At 44.4% G+C, this 19,599-nt stretch overlaps 2 protein-coding genes across 3 annotated transcripts; one reads left to right on the forward strand and one right to left on the reverse strand.

Moving 5' to 3' along the window:
* Window positions 1-878: 878 nt before the first annotated feature.
* On the reverse strand, window positions 879-6,552 carry LOC125444929 (zinc finger and SCAN domain-containing protein 32-like). Of its 2 annotated transcripts, none has more exons than XM_048517703.1 (3): window positions 5,715-6,552; window positions 4,550-4,679; window positions 879-2,951 (listed from the first exon to the last, which is right to left on the reverse strand). In XM_048517703.1, the coding sequence occupies exons 1-3, from the start codon at window positions 6,543-6,545 to the stop codon at window positions 2,464-2,466; spliced, it is 1,449 nt and encodes a 482-aa protein (XP_048373660.1). In that variant the 5' UTR covers window positions 6,546-6,552; the 3' UTR covers window positions 879-2,463. The 2 variants fall into 2 exon arrangements, with proteins under 2 accessions (XP_048373660.1, XP_048373659.1); XM_048517702.1 differs by having other exon boundaries at window positions 879-2,954.
* A 2,023-nt stretch (window positions 6,553-8,575) lies between these two features.
* Window positions 8,576-19,081, forward strand: LOC125444928 (zinc finger protein 24-like). Its single transcript, XM_048517701.1, has 4 exons — window positions 8,576-9,073; window positions 10,348-11,351; window positions 14,195-14,387; window positions 17,810-19,081. The coding sequence occupies exons 2-4, from the start codon at window positions 10,533-10,535 to the stop codon at window positions 18,529-18,531; spliced, it is 1,734 nt and encodes a 577-aa protein (XP_048373658.1). The 5' UTR covers window positions 8,576-9,073; window positions 10,348-10,532; the 3' UTR covers window positions 18,532-19,081.
* Window positions 19,082-19,599: the final 518 nt, after the last annotated feature.

Below are 19,599 nucleotides of genomic sequence, written 5' to 3' on the forward strand. Positions count from 1 at the left end.
TGTCATGATACCTGCAACCCAACGATCACCAATGCAAAGGCGATAGGAGAGGTTGCAGCTACTATACTTCCCTTCTGCCTATTGTAGCATTCTTCCTCCATACCTCCAAGAGGTCAGGGGTCACATGAATGACTTTTCACCCAACCACTGAGGATAACTTAGGCAGACAGTGCCAATATGGTGCCTTGACCTGCAAAATGAGTTGGGATTGGATGGAACCAGAGCTTTTCAACACAAAAATTAGTGTGGGGGATTTTTAGACACTACATCAGCCAGGATATTCCAGTTCCTCTCCCACAATCATCTTGAAGCCAATGGCCAATTTTCAGGCTTCCAGCATTATTTTCTAACTAGTTATGCCTACCACTGATGCACAAACGGTTTTATCCTTATAGATTTTAAAAAGCTACTTTAGAGTAATTTAAATTAAAATCAACCTGCTGAAGGAGAACTGTTGGACACATATCTGTCTTCCAATACTTGACTTCCCCTGCAATTAGATTCCAATGTGGTTGTGTGGGTTTTCCGGGCTGTGTGGCCGTGGTCTGGTAGATCTACCCCAGCCCAGAAAACCCACCACAACCAGTTGATTTCGTCCGTGAAAGCCTTCAACAATAGATTCCAATGTCTTTGTGCTGATTGCAAAGCCTTTCTGTGACCACATCTATTTGATTTATAGTTTGATTTTGTGTGTGTATAATCATGTGGTTGCAAAGCTGCTTTGGAGAAAAGCAAGCAGAAAACTGGCACACAAATATTTTAAGCAAGTCCATCTGCTCAGTGCTGCTGGAATCTGATAGACTGTATGTAATCTAAAGCCCACCACAAACTAATGAACTGTCAATATACTCCTTCAACAGAATACACAGGAACTAAAGTTTCTTATTACAACATTAAATTTTAATGTGCAAACTACAAAAAATAAAGCTTTAATAAAAATATACAAAAACATAACTTTTTTCTTTTTTAAAAAATCTAAAATGTACATATGCAGCTGTGGGCTGCAAAAATCCCAAACATGCAATTTTGGTATATCAACAGTATTACAGGAATTAAAAATGGTAGTGTAGAAGGCCTTGGAATACTTGACACTTGAAACTTGTATCTGACAAACATGTACCCAAAACAAAACAAAAAACAAAGCCCAAAATCTGAGGCAGGGATTCAAAAATCAATCTCAGTAGGATTTCATGTATTATTTCTCTTTGAACGTCGGAAGTCCTTGTACCATGTAACAAACTGGTTGCAAATTGTCACACGGTAAAGCTACTGTTTGAAAATCATGACCACAAAGCTATCTTGGATGCCAGAAGTACACACTGTGGTTCTTCATATCCTCACCAGTATTTTGGAAGTGTACTTAGAAGGAACCCTAAACATTATTTAGGGGAGAAAAATGCCCAGCAACATTACAGGTAGAGGGATTCCTTACACAAACAACCATAATGGAAGACACTCTCAAACTGTTCCACCTCTTATTGAGGCACTATTCGAAAAGGAACTCAACAAAAATTGACGGTCAGTATAATCGTTCCTATCTACAGTACAATATCAAATATATCATGCTAAAAGGAGAAAAAAAACACAGTAAAGAAAGCACTGGACAAAAGAGTTCTGAGGTGTTGTTCCACTATACATTCCCTGGAGGTATACTTCAGGCTAGTGGAATCGTGACTATTATCGTCAATTATCCCAAATACGATTGGATGGCATACACCCACGTGTCAATTATCAGCATTCATATAAGTTATGTAGCACCGGCCGGGAAGTGAACTTTAGGTTTCCACTGCTCTCAGGAAGACATTACAATTCCCACTAGATACCCTCTTGTCCCTGAAGGAAACCCAGTGGGTTGGATCCAGACAAGACATTTCCAGGGATGCAAAGATTTCTGCTCAAGGAGAATGATTTTCCACCTCCTCCCATCCCATGGCAGCCTGAAATCCTCCCTGAAACCCTGTTCCTGTTCTTTGTCCTCCAACGACAGGATTTGCAAGGGCATCACAAACTGAATCACACTACATTCACAGCCATCCTTGCCTATGGATAGAGATCGGTCTCTGGACAGATGCCATTCAATCGCTTTAAACAAAAATTCTGCGACTGGAATTTTCACCAGCTCTGCTCAAATCTCTACGTCATGTGCATTTGACACAGCAGCGATCCAGATTTCTCCCTCTCCCTTGGCATCAGGAGGGACATCATATAAATATAGATTGGAACTTTGTTGTCCCATTCCCTTTTTTATGGGCTTCCACAAGTACCAAATGCACAACGGAAAAGAAAAACAATAACATGCAGCTTAAAAGCTGCTGGTAACATTTCTCATCATTCCTGTATTTAAGTGTTTTTATCTGAAGGTGGGGGTCTACTTCACAAGAACCAACCCCTCTGGGGTTCAGAGCAGTGTCTAAGTTTCTTCCTACATTCAAGTAAGCTAAATTTTGTCTCCCTACATTCAAGTCAGCTAAACACATCCTCTCTCTCCTGCGCTTTCTGCTCCACATTGAATTGCGCTTCAAAACTTTGGTCGCATTCGCAACAGCCGGTCTTTTTGTCCTGGCCCCCCTGGGCCGAATGCCGCCTTGCGTTTTTCCCACACAGCGAACAACGGCTCGGTTCCTCCCGCACGTGGGTTCTCATGTGATTCACCAGGTTGAATTTGTGGAGGAACCTTTTCCCGCATTCGGAACACTGGTGGGGCTTGACGCCCGTGTGCACCCGCCGATGTCTGGTGAGGGTCGATTTACGAGAAAAGTTCTTCCCGCATTCGGGGCACGGGAAGAGAGTTTCTTGCTTGTGAAGGGCCTGTTTGTTCAGAGCCAGCAAGCTGTCAGCATTTTGGCGGGCGAACGGAGCGGGCTGCAGATTGGGGAGGATCCGGCTCCTTGGCTTCTTCGTACTTTCTTGGACTAGAAACTCTTCCTCGGTTTTTGACAGGATATCATCATCTGCTGGGATTGAAAGAAGACCTATTAACTACTTTTCTTTTCCAGAACAGTTGCCTTTAGCAGTAAGCTGCTTGGCAGGGATGACATTTAATAATTAAAATATATTATTGATTTTTACAGTAAGGTTAAATAAATATAGATTATGATTATATTTGGGTGACTGAGGCATGGTTTTATTAATATATATGTATCAAAGTAGTTCTATTGATAGGACCGTACCTCAATCACCCAGATATAATCATAGTCACCTCAATCACCCAGATATAATCATATTGTTATGGTCTTGCTCTGGAATCAGGAAAGTATTTTGATTATTAGGTGTCATCTCTGACACTGTTTTATGATCATCAGTCACTGCACCTCTGGGATTATGGAAATGCTTAACACACAAAGGGAGCGATGCCAGCCTTCAAACCTAGTTTCCTAAATTTGCACACAGTAACTGCGACTATGCAAGGGGTGAGGGGCAAGAATTTTGCACTTGAGGGACTAGTTTTCCCAGCCAGTTTGGATGCAAAAGAAAAAGTCCTCCATAAGAGTCCTCGATTTCATTACTGCCCATGGATCTAATATCATAGATTGAAGAAAAATAATACGCAATCATTAAAAAAAACCTGAAGTGGCAATATAGGGCAGTGGTGGCAAACCTTTGGCACTCCAGATGTTATGGACTACAATTTCCATCAGCCCCTGCCAGCATGACCAATTGGCCATGCTGGCAGGGGCTGATGGGAATTGTAGTCCACAACATATGGAGTGCCAAAGGTTCGCCATCATGGATATAGGGTATAACAGTAGATCATCTATTATGCAATATGCTGCATATTGCACTTTAAATGTTTTTAGATGTTTTAAGTAATTTATTGGTCTTTATTGTATTGTGAACTGCCTAGAGCCCTTTGGGGATGAGGCGGTCTACGAAATCTAAATAATAATAATAATAATAATAATAATAATAATAATAATAATAATAATAATAATAATAATAATAATAATAATAATAATATTCTTATGTAGTTCCACCCCCCGCCCATTTATGCTTTGAATATTCTCCCTGGGGATGTAAACATCTTTTCCTGATAGTTGATTTTCCATCTTTTGTGGTGGCTGATGCAAATACTATACAATTTATTTGTTGTATAATAGAAGTACTGAATCTTGTGATCATTCTCACTCCTGTTAATAGATTTTGTTTTTGTTGTTTCAGTTTTTTTTTAAAAAAAGAATTTAGTCCCTCTGAATTTTTCACTGATAACATTATCTCTCCATAGCTTCTAAAGCTGTTTCCTGCGTCAATTACAATGTCAAACTGTGGTCAGTTTCCATGTTGAGTCTTGTTCATCTGTAAAATATTTAGCAGTGAAAAATTGAGAACTAGAACTTAAATTAGAAGCTAGAAACACTCTCAAATACACCCTGAATCACGTGGTACAGTCATCCTAAGACTGTACCACAACCAAATTCAGAAAAGAGAACTGAATGGCTTTAGTCATGTGACTTGTCAGTTAGTTATTTTGTCCCTATGCTGCCAAGTCCTCAGACAGAGGGATGACTTGTAAAGCTATTACCCGGTCTGCATAGGGCTCATTAATTCTTACCCAAGGAGCTGGGGTTTTCGTTAACCTCTTCTTTGGCCTCTCTGCAGAGAGTCGTCTGCCTGGAGTCCAACGTCATTTGTTCTGTTTCTGGGAAGCTTAAAGACTCCTCGAGCACATATGGCCCCAGCACCTGAAATGTCAACAAAGTATTCAAATTCAAAATTAAGGTCCTGAATGTGGACAGGAAAATAAAACTATCTTCTGCTAAGACAAGCGAAGGGCTGGCCATGTTTTCTGTGAGTGGAAAAGAAGAAGGATGACTCCCCAAAATGTCTATTGAAGATCATGGGACCTGAATATACAAAAAACATGGGCAAGGTTCATTACAGTAAGGGAGGAGATTGGGTTAAAAAAGCTGGCAAAGAATAAGATTATAGGTAGATAGAGATATGGAGAACATGCAACAGAACTTTGTTCCTGACAAAAGTGGTTAAGGATTATTGAACCCTCGTCTTAGATCAATGCATTAGCATCATTCAAGCGCAACTGTGTTAGGCCCTTCCGCACATGCAGAATAATAGACTTTCAATCCACTTTGCAGCTGGGTTTTACTGTGTGGAAAAGCAAAATCCACTTGCAAACAATTGTGAAAGTGGATTGAAAGTGTATTATTCTGCATGTGCGGAACATGTGCGGAACAAGAAATTCCAGTTGCCTCTTTCAGATGAACATATGTCAAATTTATAGAACATGAGGTTTGTAGCAATTGTCCACTTTATCAGACACTGCTGGGATTGTGAGTAGCAAGCCTGGGAAAGCCGGGGGTGGAATGCTTATCCTAGAACTCTTAAAGAAACTTTAGACTTCTCACTAGATCAGCTGATAGCTCATAACTCAAAGTCCCTATAGCATCTCATGATAACAGGTAAATATGTACAAGAGCTCATGTGAATAAAAAACCGCTGAACCTAAAAGGCACGACTAGATTTTTTTTTAATGTGTAGGAATAGGAGTGTGAAACTACACATCTTCTCAACGTTCCTGTCATCGGAACAGGGGATTAAGAGAAGCTGGGGGATAGCAAATTTTATCCCACCTTTCTCCCAAGGAGATCAGGGAAGATGCAATGCAAGACAAGAGGGCTTAACCTCGTTCAGCTTTCTAGGTTTCCGGCTACCTGAGCGAAAGGTGCTCACCTGCTGATACCTGAACGAAAGGTGCTCACCTGCTGATCCCACCTCTCCCCCTCTCGTTGCTTAAGTAAATAATGCTCTGCCAGGGCAACTGCTTGGATACAGGTCTTGGGGCGATATTCCTGGACCCAGTCTTGAATTTCCTCTGGCAGGACAGTCAGGAACTGCTCCAAGATCAGCAGCTCCACAATCTGCTCTTTGGTGCGGCTGTCTGGCTCCAACCAGCGATGGCAGAGTCCCCGTAACCGGCTACAGACCTCGCGAGGCCCCTCAGCCTCCTGGTAGCGAAAGTGTCTGAAGTTCTGGCGGTGTCTTTCAAGGCTGGCGGCATCTTCCCGTAAAATGGCAGCTTTGACCCGGCTGTAATCTCCGCTTTCCCTGGGATCCAAGCTATTGTAGGCCTGCAGCGCAGCTCCGTTGAGAGCGGGGACAAGTCGGGTGACCCATTGTTCCTTCGGCCACTTGCACGCATCAGCCACGTGCTCGAAGGTAGCCAAGTAGGTTTCCACATCTTCTGTTGGCGTGAGTTCCGGTACTTGGAGGTTCCTCCATGCAGGCGAGTGGACTGGTGTAAGGTCAGGGGTTGGCAATTCCTGACCCTGGATTTCCCAGCGCTGGGGAGCTTCCTGTCGCTCACTTCTAGCCTGATGAGATGTAAACATTTTTAGCCCTCCCCCAGTCGCCCCAACCTGCACAATACGAAAGGTTTTGACTGAACCCTCTGATACCCCCAGTGGGTCGGATCCCATTGGGTCTGGTTCCTTCTCCGTTTTCACCAAAGGCTGGACTCTTTGCTCTAGCGGTGCTTGACACTGGAAATATTGGGCCACCATGTTTCGCTTCGCTGTTATTTTCCTCCTCATTCTTGGTGCTGACTGGGTGGGGGATAACCTACTGCATCTGTGTACATGGTTCTCCAGTTGCACAGTGGCGAAATAGGAAGGCGCTCCAAAGGGTGATCACTACTGCACAAAGGATTATCGGCTGCCCTCTTCCCTCCTTGGAAGAAATCTATAATTCCCGAAGCCTAAATAAAGCCCAAAATATTCTGAGGGACCCGTCTCATCCAGCACACTCTCTTTTTAAACTGTTACCATCTGGCAGACGATACAGGGCCCTCAGAACTAGGACAAAGAGGCTTAGAGACAGCTTCTACTCTAGAGCTGTGGCTATGCTAAACTCCGCTGCTTCATATTGATGTATTTGGGGCTGTGTAGGGATGGGTGGAGGAAGGGGAAAGTGAGGATGGGGTATGAGTCTGAAATTGTGTGCATCGAGGAATGCTGCTGTTAATTTCGTTGTGCGTGCACAATGACAGTAAAATGCTTATGCTTATGGGAGCCTGAGCCTATGCATCTACACATCTCAGTTCCGCAGGGCCTGTAAAAGCGTTGTTCCACCAAACCTTTTCTGCCAGGCATCCCTTCCTTTAAGATCATTTCTGGTCCTTGTCTGGATACTGTGTGCGCATCCATTTTTATGTCCTCGTGTTGGTTTCTTTTTACGCCAACTGTCTGTGATCTGTTTTCAAGCTAATGCTATTTATAATGTTGTAAATGTCTATTTTTGTATTATTTATTGTATTTATGGTATTTATTGTCTCATATGCTTTATTGTGAGCTGCCCTGATTGGCGAGATAGAAGTGTAATAAACAAACAAATAAATAAGTAAATCCCATGGAATTCAGCAAGGTTTACTCATCAGCAAATTTGCATAGGATTGCAAAGCCATTACTCAGTGACCAGTTGGGGAAATCGGTTCCTCCCTTCGCTTCATGCAGGGTTATAACACAAACTACTAAACTCCCCCTTTATAATTAAAAATAAACTAACACTCCCTCTTCCCCCCATTCTTTAAATTTTCTCAGCATACACAAGAACAAAAAAACAAAAAAATAAACACATTCACACCACCGCATCAATTCAAAACAAGAACATGAAATATAAAAAAGGAAAGCAACCAAATAATAACTTCCTGCTCTCTCATTATTGAATATCAATCCATTCCAGGTTTACGCATCTATTTAAAATGGAACAATTTATCCGCTACACACTTTATCATTTCTAATATTCCATTTTAGTCTGCTGACCCTGCAGTTGTAATCTTCTGCCATATTTTTTTTCTAATAGGTAGTCTTTAAAAGGTCTCCAGCTTTCTACAAAACTTCTCTGTATTATTGTCCTTCAACAAGGTTGTTAATTTTGCTGTTTCTGAATATTCCGTGACCTTCTGTATCCAATCTTCCTTTGCTGGCATTTTTTCCTCTTTCCATTTCCAACACTTCCTCCTTCACTAAACCTTTTAAAACTGACAGGGTCTCTCCCCCCCATCCCCATCCTTTCCAAAGCTGAAAGTTAAGTACTTTTTTAAGTGGCAGGGGGTATCACGCGTATAAGCAATAGCCACTGCTCTCTATCCATTCCTTTCCCCCCCTCTTCCCCCTCCTCAACACGTCTCTAAGTTACACAGCATTCTTTACCATGCCTACACAGCACTCTTGATCATGCCTGCACGAGCTGCCCGTTTCCAGGGTCAAAGCAAACAGTGGAAAGGACTGAGCCCAATACGACCCCCTCCCACCCCGGGTGCAATAAAACACCCCGGAGATTTGCAAAGATGCAGCAACTTGGGACGGTGCAAATACCTTGGGTGAGCCCCCGGGCTGGTAGCAAGTTCTGCCCAGCAGCATGCGCTTGGCACAGGCTCAAGCATGCAACGCTGGTCCGTGCTTAACGATCTTGCGGACCCAACTGCAGCCCAGGCTAATGCACCCGGGGGCTTAGCCTCCTTGACCCAGCCCGGAGCTCCTGCCGGCGGTCAATTTCCAAAATAAAGAGGTGCCGGGGCTTAAGCCTGCCCGGAAACTACATCCCTCTGACCTGGGAAGTCCTTCCCCCTGGTGATCCCAGAGATGTGCAAATTGGCACTGCTGGATGCGCTGGCGTTGCAAAAGCACTCTGCCTATGCGCAGGAGCATGTGCTTTTTAATTGCTCTTTCGCTGTTCCCTGTGTTGAGGGCATCCCCCACCTCCCCATGCGGGCTTTGAAAAGGCTGGAGGTTTTCAGCTCTGATTCAAAGGTAGCCTAGTTTTTGCAACACCAGACGAGGAAGGGTTAAGTGGGTTGAGCCCTCTGGGTCCTAGAGCCGCCCAGATTGAGCCAGGAGCAGGAAATCCGTCGTTTTGCAACCGATCTGGGGAGGAGAAAACTTTTCGGGGTGCATTTTGAGGGGCGGTGGAAAGGAGAAAGGCTTCGGAGCCAGAGGATCACCAGGGCAGATAAATGATCCTGTTGTCTGTTTGTTAACAGACGAGGAACAATCCGTTTTTTTGTTTTTTTTTCCTGTTTGCTTGCAATACATCCCAGTGAGTCCAAGCAACTTATTTTAAGGTAAGTGTTTATACGGGTGTAGCAAGAAGCCTTGACATGGAAATCCGAAAGGATTGGTGCTCTAACACCAAGGCAGTTAGTGCTATAAAATCTGGGGCAGCAATTTCAGCTGCACCCTGAAATCGACCATTGGACATGCCAATTTCAAGCTTGCCTTTCCCCAGAGCTGAAATTGCACATGTCAATTTCAGGCTTGCTTTCCCCAGAGCTGATTTTGACTCTCTTTCTTCTGCTGTCCATTATGGAAGATTTAAAGTTTGGCCCATTTGCCCCTCTTGGTGCTGTAGGGTAATTCAGAAGATTAGACTGGTCGGGTTGGAATTGGAGCTTGTGCAAAGGCAAATCCCTAATCTTTTGCCATCTTAGCGACATCGAAATGCAGTCTGAAATTGCATGCCTTCCTCCCCTATACAGATATTTAAAAGCATGGGAAGGTACTGCTGCTGCTCCCTATTTATCCTCTTCCACCCTGCCAAATTTCCCCGGGCCTTCTCTAGAACCTGCTTTGATGCCTTTCCTTCAGTTTTAAGGTAAAGAGGCTACTATATCATATGCTGTAGCAAAATTTTGCTATCAGGCTGCTAAGAAACAGAATGCTCTAAAAAAGCAAGCCAATGACTTTATAAACAAAAAACAGAATTCTAGAGATGAACTGGAGACTATCTACTTTGCTTATGGTTGTAAATTAGTGTTGATCTTTTTCTTTTGACATTTGATACCTGTTTCAACCCAACATTTACAATACAAGCTTTACAACTAGAGTTCTTTTTGTTGTAATTGACAAATTCTAGTCTAATGACCGTAATGAAGACTTGTTGTTTTGACAACTATTGCTGGATGCCTTGGGGAGGGGGTTAGGGAAGGGTAAAATCTTTGCAGTAAACTGAGTAGAAAGGCAAACTTTGGTCATGTAATAGTGGTGTAGTCTAGACCGCTGCAGCTGCTGGAATTAGCTTAGGAGCCCTGCCTGCATTGATTCTGGTAATTTTATATTTGAGACAAAATTGCTCTGTTTAGGATAAGGCTATTGAAAGGGTCGAAGGCTTTCACAGCTGGATTCAACTGGTTGTGGTGGGTTTTCTGGGCTGTGTGTATACACCTCTGAAGATGCCAGCCACAGATGCAGGCGAAACGTTAGGCACAAGATCCACCAGACCATGGCCACACAGCCCGGAAAACCCACCACAACCTATTGAAAGGGTATTTGTGTGTGGGTGAGGGGAGTGAATGTTCCCTCCTATATTCTCACACTTGTTTGTATTTCTGTATCTAAGCGAGAAGCCAGGGGGCTTAAACCGAAAACATGGCTGTATTTGAAGCACGATGTCGTCACAGTCCTGCCACAGGAACCATGAATGAGTTGGACTTCACCGTTTGTGCTTGAGCTTCAAGGCCCAGCGTTCCCAGCATTGTCTCACTCATGACACAGCAGGTGTGAAATCACAAAGAGGCAAAAACTATGACGGTCAAGCAGGGAACAGCGAAAACCTTGAGTCTTCGGAGCGAGACTCTGCTTGAACAGTGCTTCTTGCCTGTGGGGAAAATGGAAGAACTGGATCCAGCAGAGTCGGTGCCAGAAGAAGACCTGAAGAGCATAAGAAAAAGACCTTTTATTATCCAGGCAGGGACATCTGAAGAGCTTCTGAGATGTGTGGCATTGGCACAATCCAAGAATCAATACCAGGAGACACAAGGGAGTTGGGGAGTCCAGTGGCGGGAGACAGTTGCTCCTGAAGTCACGTCTGCCTCGTCTCCTGCATGGGGCAACCTTCAAGTGCCTCCGCTTACACCGGCAGATGACGTCGAAGTCTATCTGTCCACCTTCGAACGTGTGGCTGATGCCTGCCACTGGCCAAGAGACCGATGGGCGCCCCGACTTGCGCCTGCCCTTCGTGGGGCCGCCCGAGAGGCCTACTGCCGCCTCAGCACGAGAGACAGGGAAGATTACGAGAAGGTGAAAGTCGCCATCTTGCATGGCTGCGACGTCGGTAGGGAGTCTCGACGGCGGCGTTTCAGGCAGTTTGGTCTCCAGGAGGCCGAGGGGCCCCGCCAGGCTTGGGGGTGTTTGCGCGAACTTTGCCATCGGTGGCTGAAGCCTGATATCTATTCTAAGGAGCAGATTCTGGAGCTGTTGATCCTGGAGCAGTTCTTGAACATTTTTCCAGAGGAAGTGCGGACTTGGGTTTGGGAGTGTCATCCGGAGAACTGTGCCCAGGCTGTGACCCTTGTGGAAGGGCTCACCCTCAGGCGGCAAGGGGCCAAGAGGTCAGACGTGCAGGTGATGTGGCCTTCAGGGTCCAAATTTTGGAGAGTGTTATCCTTGTAGGAAAGAAAGCATTATTTGTGTATCTATTTATATGTCATTCATTCATTCATTTAGCCTTTATTTAGCATAAACAGTATAAAAAGTATAAAATCACATCTAAATCGCATCAAAATACAAACTTGCAACATATAACAAATTAAGTTGATTCATACATACTGTTGCTTGTGGGATATTTCCAGCAGAAAGTTCGCAGCCATTTCACAGAATGTAGCATCAGAATTATTTAATAAGAACAATATGTGAGGGTGTGAGGGCGATCTGGCTGCGACATCTGTCACCCCATTGATCACCAGGGTTGATTCGGCTGATCTGGCTGGCTAGGCGGGTGTCCCCTACCTCCCTCACCGCTCCATGTGCGTCCCTCCCGAAGCTGCGCGCTCGGTGGAAGAGGACGACCATCCCAGATCACAAGGAGTGTATGCGTTGCCCGGTCAAGGGTATCTGATAGCTGCAGCATCCCCTGCTAGGAGACACTCCAAGACGAATGGAATTTATTTATATGTATTTTTAGCCTGCCCCTTACTTGAAGGTCAAAGGGCGAGTTGCAACATAATATAAAAGTCATAAAATATTGATAAACCTAAAAACAATGACAACACATAAGAATAGAACAAGAAAACTTACTTAAAATCCATAAAAACCTTTTCAAACATATCGACGTTCATAAAACTTATTAAGATTAATTGAAACCCGTTTAAAAATTCATAAAACCGATTTAAAAAATCATAGGCTCATTCCGCACATGCAGAATAATGCACTTTCAAACTGCTTTCAGTGCTCTTTGAAGCTGTGTGGAATAGCAAAATCCACTTGCAAACAGTTGTGAAAGTGGTTTGAAAATGCATTATTCTGCGTGTGCGGAAGGGGCCTCAGTTACTTCAGGAAATGGTACAAAATTCCCAGGAACTCACTTCCGCCTGTAGGAGCTTTCCTAATTATTTCATATCTCATTTGTTTTCTCCTATACATCCAGAGAGAGAGTGAGTTAGGCCCCTTCTGCACGTGCAGAATAAAGCACTTTCAGTCCACTTTCAATGCATTGAAGCTGGATTTTACTTTGCGGAATAGCAAAATCCACTTTCAAACAAGTGTGAAAGTGAATTGAATATGCATTATTTTGCATGTGCAGAAGGGACCAGAGAGAGAGAGATCGAGAGAGAAAAGCAGGTTATGTAATCCTTCTTTTGCAACATAGATTTTATCCATATTATCTTTTTCTGTGCCTTATCTGCTCATTTGTTGGCTTAGGTCTGGAAGCAAGTAGTGGAGCTCCATTATAAGGGACGAGTCCCACCAAAGCTTCTGCTGCTATTGTCCACACAGCCTTGCTGTGACATCACAGCAAAATGGCCAATTGTGGCCAAACATGCAGCTCTGTAAAGGAAACCCTTGATGACAATGTAAGGCAAGAAGAGCTCAGATATGAGGTACTGTAGAAAGAGCAATTTTTTTTCAAGCTCTGGCTCATTCCGCACATGCAGAATAATGCACTTTCAAACTGCTTTCAGTGCTCTTTGAAGCTGTGCGGAATAGCAAAATCCACTTGCAAACAGTTGTGAAAGTGGTTTGAAAACGCATTATTTTGCATGTGCGGAAGGGGCCTCTGTTCCAGGGAAGCTTGGCAGGTGATCTAGGACTCCTCAAACAGGAAATCAGTAATGGCAGATAAGCCCCTCTGAAAGACTTAGGACTTGTGAACCTGCCCTGAAATTTGCAGTCACATGACAGTGTGAGGTGAATTACAGAAAGCACTGATTTACTCAAGGGTAACTGTGAAGTCCCATAGGCCTGGTCAGTATTCCATGTGAGCCACGAACTATGCCCAGAGGAGCTGAGCAGCAAGCACTCAGGGGGGATCGCTGATAGGCTGGTTAAAGTGGAAATGGTTTGCTGATGGTACGATTTTCAAGGAAACACAGGTGGTCCCTGACCCCTCAGATCAGTCGACTGGCCTGTGAGAGCCAGGACCTTCCAGAGACGATGGCCACCCTGGTGGAACCTCTTCCTCCAGCTGTCCGGGCCCTTGGGATCAAGCAAGTTCAATACCGCTAACAAAGAGAAGTGTGAATATAGCGGCATTCAAAAGGGACCAGCTCTGGCGGTGCCCCTTTTGAAACTGCTTTTAGATAAGGTGACCAGATTTTCACCTTTGTAACCATTTGGGACCCATTGGCCGCTTAGGAGGATTTAGCACTGCTAGGATTTTCTTGGGGCGCCTCTTACCCCTTGAGTTTCCCCCCCTGTCACAGGGCAGAGAAATTATAACATAACTGTATTGAGATTTTTATGTTGTGTACCTTGGCGGAGCGCCCCAGATGGATGTGCGGCTATTTAAAAAGAATGCGGAGAATTAAAAAACAAGCTAAGAACAGTTCTAAGTGTCCGTGGGAGAGCCACTTGCATGTCAGAAAGCACCGCAGCTATTGACTGTCCCACCAAAAGCGGGACATCTGGTCACCTTATTATTGGAGTGAGAAACACTGAAATATTACTTAAGATATCTTTAAAGTAGGACTATTTCAAAACAGGTGGAAATAAAGACTCTCAGACAGAGGAGAAACATGGAGTAGGCTTCTCACCAATGGCTAAGAACTTTGAACTGAACGCCCTGGAGATGGGCTTGATGGTTACCTGTTAGGCATAGAATCATTTGGGGTGATTTGTCCTTGGAACTCCTGCAGTACAGAGATTTTTTTTGGGGGGGAAGGGGGAACTTTAGTGAAAAGTCCCCCCTTTCCCACATTTCATCCCAGACATCCCATTCTAGCTTGGAAATATGTGTGGTTGAATCTCAGGTCACTGTTCGCATGAAGGTGGAGGAGGAAGTGATCTCTGAGGAGGAGATGGTGTCCCCTGCCTCATTGTGGGACGTTCCTGGCTCTCAGTCCCACCCTACACACCACTCACAGGCGGCAGCAGGATGGAATGAACCCCCCGAAGCACAGCATGAACTGACTAGAGAAAAAGCTCAGCCTTCACTGGAGTTAGGTAATTTATTTTATTTATTTATACCCTACTTTCCTCTCTCTTTGGGACTGAAAGGAGACTATCATATTATTCTTCCCTCCTCTGCTCCATCCATAGCAATTCCGTGAGGTAGATTTGGCAGAAAGATTTGAAAGATGACCCCACTCATAGGAACAATAATACCAGAAGAGCTCCGTTACAATTCATGTTTTCGTATGTCCTATGGCTGTTAGTTGCGTTTAGTTATTTATTACATGTGTACTACTCCATTCCTCCAGGATTGTCCCAATTTTTATTCACAATTGTGAGAAAGGTTAGATTAATGTGTAGTTACTTACCCAAGGCCACTCAGTAAACCTCACAGGTGAGTAAGGGTTTGAACATAGGTCCTTGTCTAAACAACTGTAATAAACAACTAGCACAAATGTTAGTATTGCATCCACAACAATTGGGCATCCATGATAACAGCGAAACCAGAAGTGGGGCCGTAATTTTGGCAGGACGTTGTACGTAAGGAAAGCATTGCACCAGCTGTTCATGGTTAATGAATTTTAGAAGACCGCTGGAATAAGCAGTCATGAAAATGGTTTCTCCCCTTCATTTTGAAGTAGTCTCGGTCATCCTCGAGGTTCCTGTTGAAACATGTTTTGCGCCACTATTGAGTGCGCCGTAGGTAATAATGCAGCGTGATTGCTGTGGTCAGACATGTGTGTGAGGGCTTGAGGTGTGATGTGATGGTGGTTTGGGGGTGACGGTGCAGAAATTATGGTCATCCTCGAGGATCCCTGTGGATCCTCATTTTACCTTTTTCCGTTCCTTAGTTTGTCCTTTTGGACCACTGTGTTTAGTTCTAATGGACCACTTGCTATTGATAATAATAATCAAGCCTTTATTGGCATAGTGAACAATAAAATAAATATAGCAAGATAAAACTGGTAAAAATAATGGAAACACAGAGCAAAGAATAAAATGTTAAGTAAAAAAAAATTACTGCTGGCTTTTGATAATTTCCAAGAGAAAGTCTGCCACTATCACACAGAAGGAAGGATCTGGATTATTCAGCAAGTAGTGTAATCTAAATAAAACTGGGAGATCATTTGAGAATAAGAAGAGTTTGGATTTATATTCCCCCTTTCTCTCCTGTAGGAGACTCAAAGGGGCTTACAATCTCCTTTCCCTTCCCCCCTCGCAAGAAACACCCTGTGAGGTAGGTGGGGCTGAGAGAGCTCAGAAGAACTGTGGCTAGCCCAAGGTCACCCAGCTGGCATGTGTTGGAGTGCACAGGCTAATCTGAATTCCCCAGATAAGCCTCCACAGCTCAAGCAGCAGAGTGGGGTTCCTCCAGATTAGAATTCACCTTAACCACTATGCCACTGCTGCGTAGTAAGATTCACATACTAGGATCTGATTTCATTGAACCTGGGACAGTATATTAACTGGTGGGCCAAAGGTTCGACTAAGCCAGCATTACACGTACACAATCTTTTATTGGGCCACTATGTTTGGTTTTATTGGCGTGGTTCAGAGGTGTTGAACCTGTTGAAGAGACAACAACAGCCCCATTTGACAAAGTGTGTTTCAGCCTGGGCACGCTTGTGCTCTTTCATACACATTGACTCTTAGTGGCTCAGCAAGCTGCTTAAGCAGGTTTGGGCAGATTGCACTGTATAGCTGCTGCTGGCCTTAAACTCGAACAGGCCGTGACTGGTTTAGTGAGTGGGTGCTGGGATACCTACTACCCATCAGCCCCTGAGGCTGGTCATGGTGCCATGGGCAGAGGCAGCTTGGTTGCCAAGTAACCTCTGAGGCTGAAATGGCCTGGAAATCAAGCTAGAGCAAGCTGCGGAGGGAGAACTGGACCTTTTGAGGCATTGTAGGTAGTGAGGTTCAGCTTAATTTTTTTTCAACATTAGCGTAAGGTGACCAGATGGTCACCTTCGTGAACCGGGACGGGGGGTAGGTGGCTGCGTGCGCATGCGTGTACTGCCTTCTGGGGCTTGCCGTTTGGCGGGAAACGGCAAGCCCCAGAAACCCGATATCTGACGTAGCAGTGGGAGGGCTGCAGCACTGCCTTCGCGCCCAGGTAATGTGAAAGCCTCCATCAAGTTTCAATTTAAATAACCGGCAGGACAAATTAGTTTGGTAGGACGCTGTCCATAAAGCGGGGCAATCTGTCAGCTTGCATTAGCGTGATAGTATTTGAAGTCTGCTTACAAAAACATGACATCTCTTCTGCACGAGGAGTGTGAAATTTCTCCAGCAAAGAGAAAAAAAAATGTGAATTTTAGATGTATTAAAACAACTAAAGAAGTGACATGAAATGTGGGTTCCAAAACCAGCAGATGTACATGGGAAGAGGGGGAGAGGTCTAGCCAAAGAAGTGGATATTTGGTGTTGCATCCTTTAAAAAAACTTTTCAAATGAATGGTAGAAGCATTGGGAAAACTCGCAACGTATAAAGCTTTTGGGAACAAAAAGTTCTCAAAATGGTGTGGTGAAAAAACTGTATTTTCATTTCTATTTTCATTCCTACATGTAGATGAAGAGGAGTTTGGATTTGTACCCAGCTTTCGTCTCCTGTAAGGAGACTCAAGGCAGCCTACAAATTCCTTCCCTTCCGCTCCTCACAACAGGCACCTTTTGAGGCAGGTGGGGCTGAGAGAGTTCAGAGAGAACTGTGACTGACCCAAGGTCATCCAGCAGGCTTCATGTGTAGCAATAGGGAAACAAATCAGGTTCACCAGATATGTGTCTGCCGCTCTTAACCACTACCCAACCAGGGTTCCGTGGTACCCTGGGGTGCCATGTGGCTGCGTCAGAATTGCCATGAAAATGCTACTGCCCTCCACACCACAATCAAATGGTTTTTGAAGGTGGCGGTTGGAAGACTCATTGGCTCCCTATAAACAACATTGACAAAACAGCATTGTTGTATTTTTCGTCAGTGGATTGGGGGGGGTGTAGATTTAAAGGGAGCTCTCCCTTTAAAATCCCCAATCCATGCCGAATTTAGGAAAACAAACAACGCGGCTGTCAATGCTGCTTTCCCTCCCCTCCCTTCCCCCTGCTTGCCACTCCCCCCACCTACAGGCCAAAAATGGGAAAAAACCCCTAAAAATGCAACAACAAAAAATTAAACGAACCTCAAGGGTACCCTGAGATATGAAGAGTGAGGTCAAGGGTACCGCGACGTCGAAAAGGTTGGGAAACACTGCACTACACCATATCGGTACTGCTTTAGAGGAATTTGAAGTGTATAATCACAGATAAAACTATTCAGATATGCCACCCCCAGCGCAGTCTGATGTGGTACATCCCAGAAATAGTTTCTGTTACTATTTGTCCAAATGGAGTCCACCACAAGTGCATACTGTTGCTAAATATAATTTGAATGTGGTGATGGGGATTAAATTTGGATTGTTTTTCTTTTTCTTTTAATTCAGCAGGTACCAGGACTCCCAGCCAGACTGCAGATAACCCATCTGAGGAGGACCCTGTCTCCCCAGAGATGCTCAAGGATGTATCGGGGAATATGGGTGAGGCTAAATTCTCAGAATGGGAGGACAAGCAACTAGGTGTGCAGGATGGCTCTTCAGAAGACGAACTTACTAGTCAAAAGACAGAGGTTAGAAAGTTTTCAGCATTCCTCCCTTCTGGAACTCTTCAGACCAGGGAAGAACCGAAGGACATAGAAAGCCAAACAAATACCTTCTTCTGGGGAGAAAAACCTCACCAGTGTCGCGAGTGTGGGGAGAGCTTCCGAGCTAAGCAAGAGCTTTCCTTGCACAAGGGGATCCACAGACAGGAGAGGCCTTTTCCCTGTGCTGTCTGTGGGAAGAGATTCACCAGGTTGTACCACCTCACCACGCACCTGCGAATCCATTCGGGAGAGAAGCCTTACCGTTGCACCGAGTGTGGGAAGAGATATGCAGATGCCTCCAATTTTTACAAGCACCAAAGGAGCCACGCGACTGAGAATCCCTACGAGTGCACAGAGTGTGGGAAAACCTTTGGGGACCCGTCCAATTTTTATAAACACCAGAAGGGGCACCAAGGGGACAGGCCTTACATTTGTGACACGTGTGGGGACTGCTTCAGCAGACAAAAGGATCTCTTTGCTCACCAAAAAAGTCACGAGGATGGCAGGGTGCCTTCCCTGTATTGATTGGAGGATGGTGGTGGAGTCACCACTCATTACATCATTACATCATTTCCTGGAGATTTAATAAGCTGTACCCATGAAGCAGTTTGTGGAAGAATACACAACACAGCCAGGTCTTCTTGTTGACTCTGCTGAGGTCATCATGGGGGTCTGGAATTGTTGCTGTGGATCATGTTCTCCAAGCTTTTGTAAAATGAGTATGGGAGATGCAGGAATGGGTGGTGGGATGCTAAGTAATTTTAATAACATGGGACCGCTTGAAGAGCTTTCCTGCGCAAAGTAGGGACGTCGAAAAGTATGATGGGCAAATGTTCAAATATGCTTCAGTTGTCTGCCTCTGGAAGGAACGTCAGTGCCTGGCAGTTCGTGGTTCAAAATGTCCGCTACTAATCGTTCCAGTATGGATGCATATTCTGGTGCAGTGAATGAAAATTAAGGGAACAATTTCTTAAGGGGTACATTGTGCCCCATGAATGCTCTAGTGATAAAAGATAAGCATTTGTCTTCATCTCAGGGAGTTTTTTTAAATAAACATAAATAAAATGTGATATCTATTCCATTGTTCCATGGAAGGTTTCTTTATAAACTGGCAAGTTCCAGCACATGACACTGTCATTTTCAAATGTAATGTTGAAGGCTTTCATGGGCAAAATCATCTGATTGTTGTGGGTTTCCCGGGTTCTGTGGCTGTAGTCTGGTAGGTTTTTTTCCCTCCTACTGTTTAGCCCACATTGTGTCCTACAGGTATGGCCCAGTGTTTCCAGTGAGCAATCCTGTTATGCCTTTTAGTACACCCCCATCAGGATTCTGATATTTGTACATTCTTTTAGTACATGCCTTTTAGTACATCCCCATCAGGATTCTGATATTTGTACATGCTGAAAATATATATTGTTCCACATGAAGCCTGCAGGGTGGCCTTGGACCAGTCACAGTTCTCTCAGAACTTTTTTAGGCCACACAGAGGCAGGCAGTAGCAAGCCAAATGTCTCTTGCCTCGAAAACCCATAGGGTTTGCCTCGAAAACCCTATGACAAGCTGTGACTTGACAGTGCTTTCCAGAACTACTGA

This window comes from Sphaerodactylus townsendi, linkage group LG15, assembly GCF_021028975.2.
Source record: "Sphaerodactylus townsendi isolate TG3544 linkage group LG15, MPM_Stown_v2.3, whole genome shotgun sequence".
In the NCBI taxonomy this organism is placed as follows: Eukaryota; Metazoa; Chordata; class Lepidosauria; order Squamata; family Sphaerodactylidae; genus Sphaerodactylus; species Sphaerodactylus townsendi.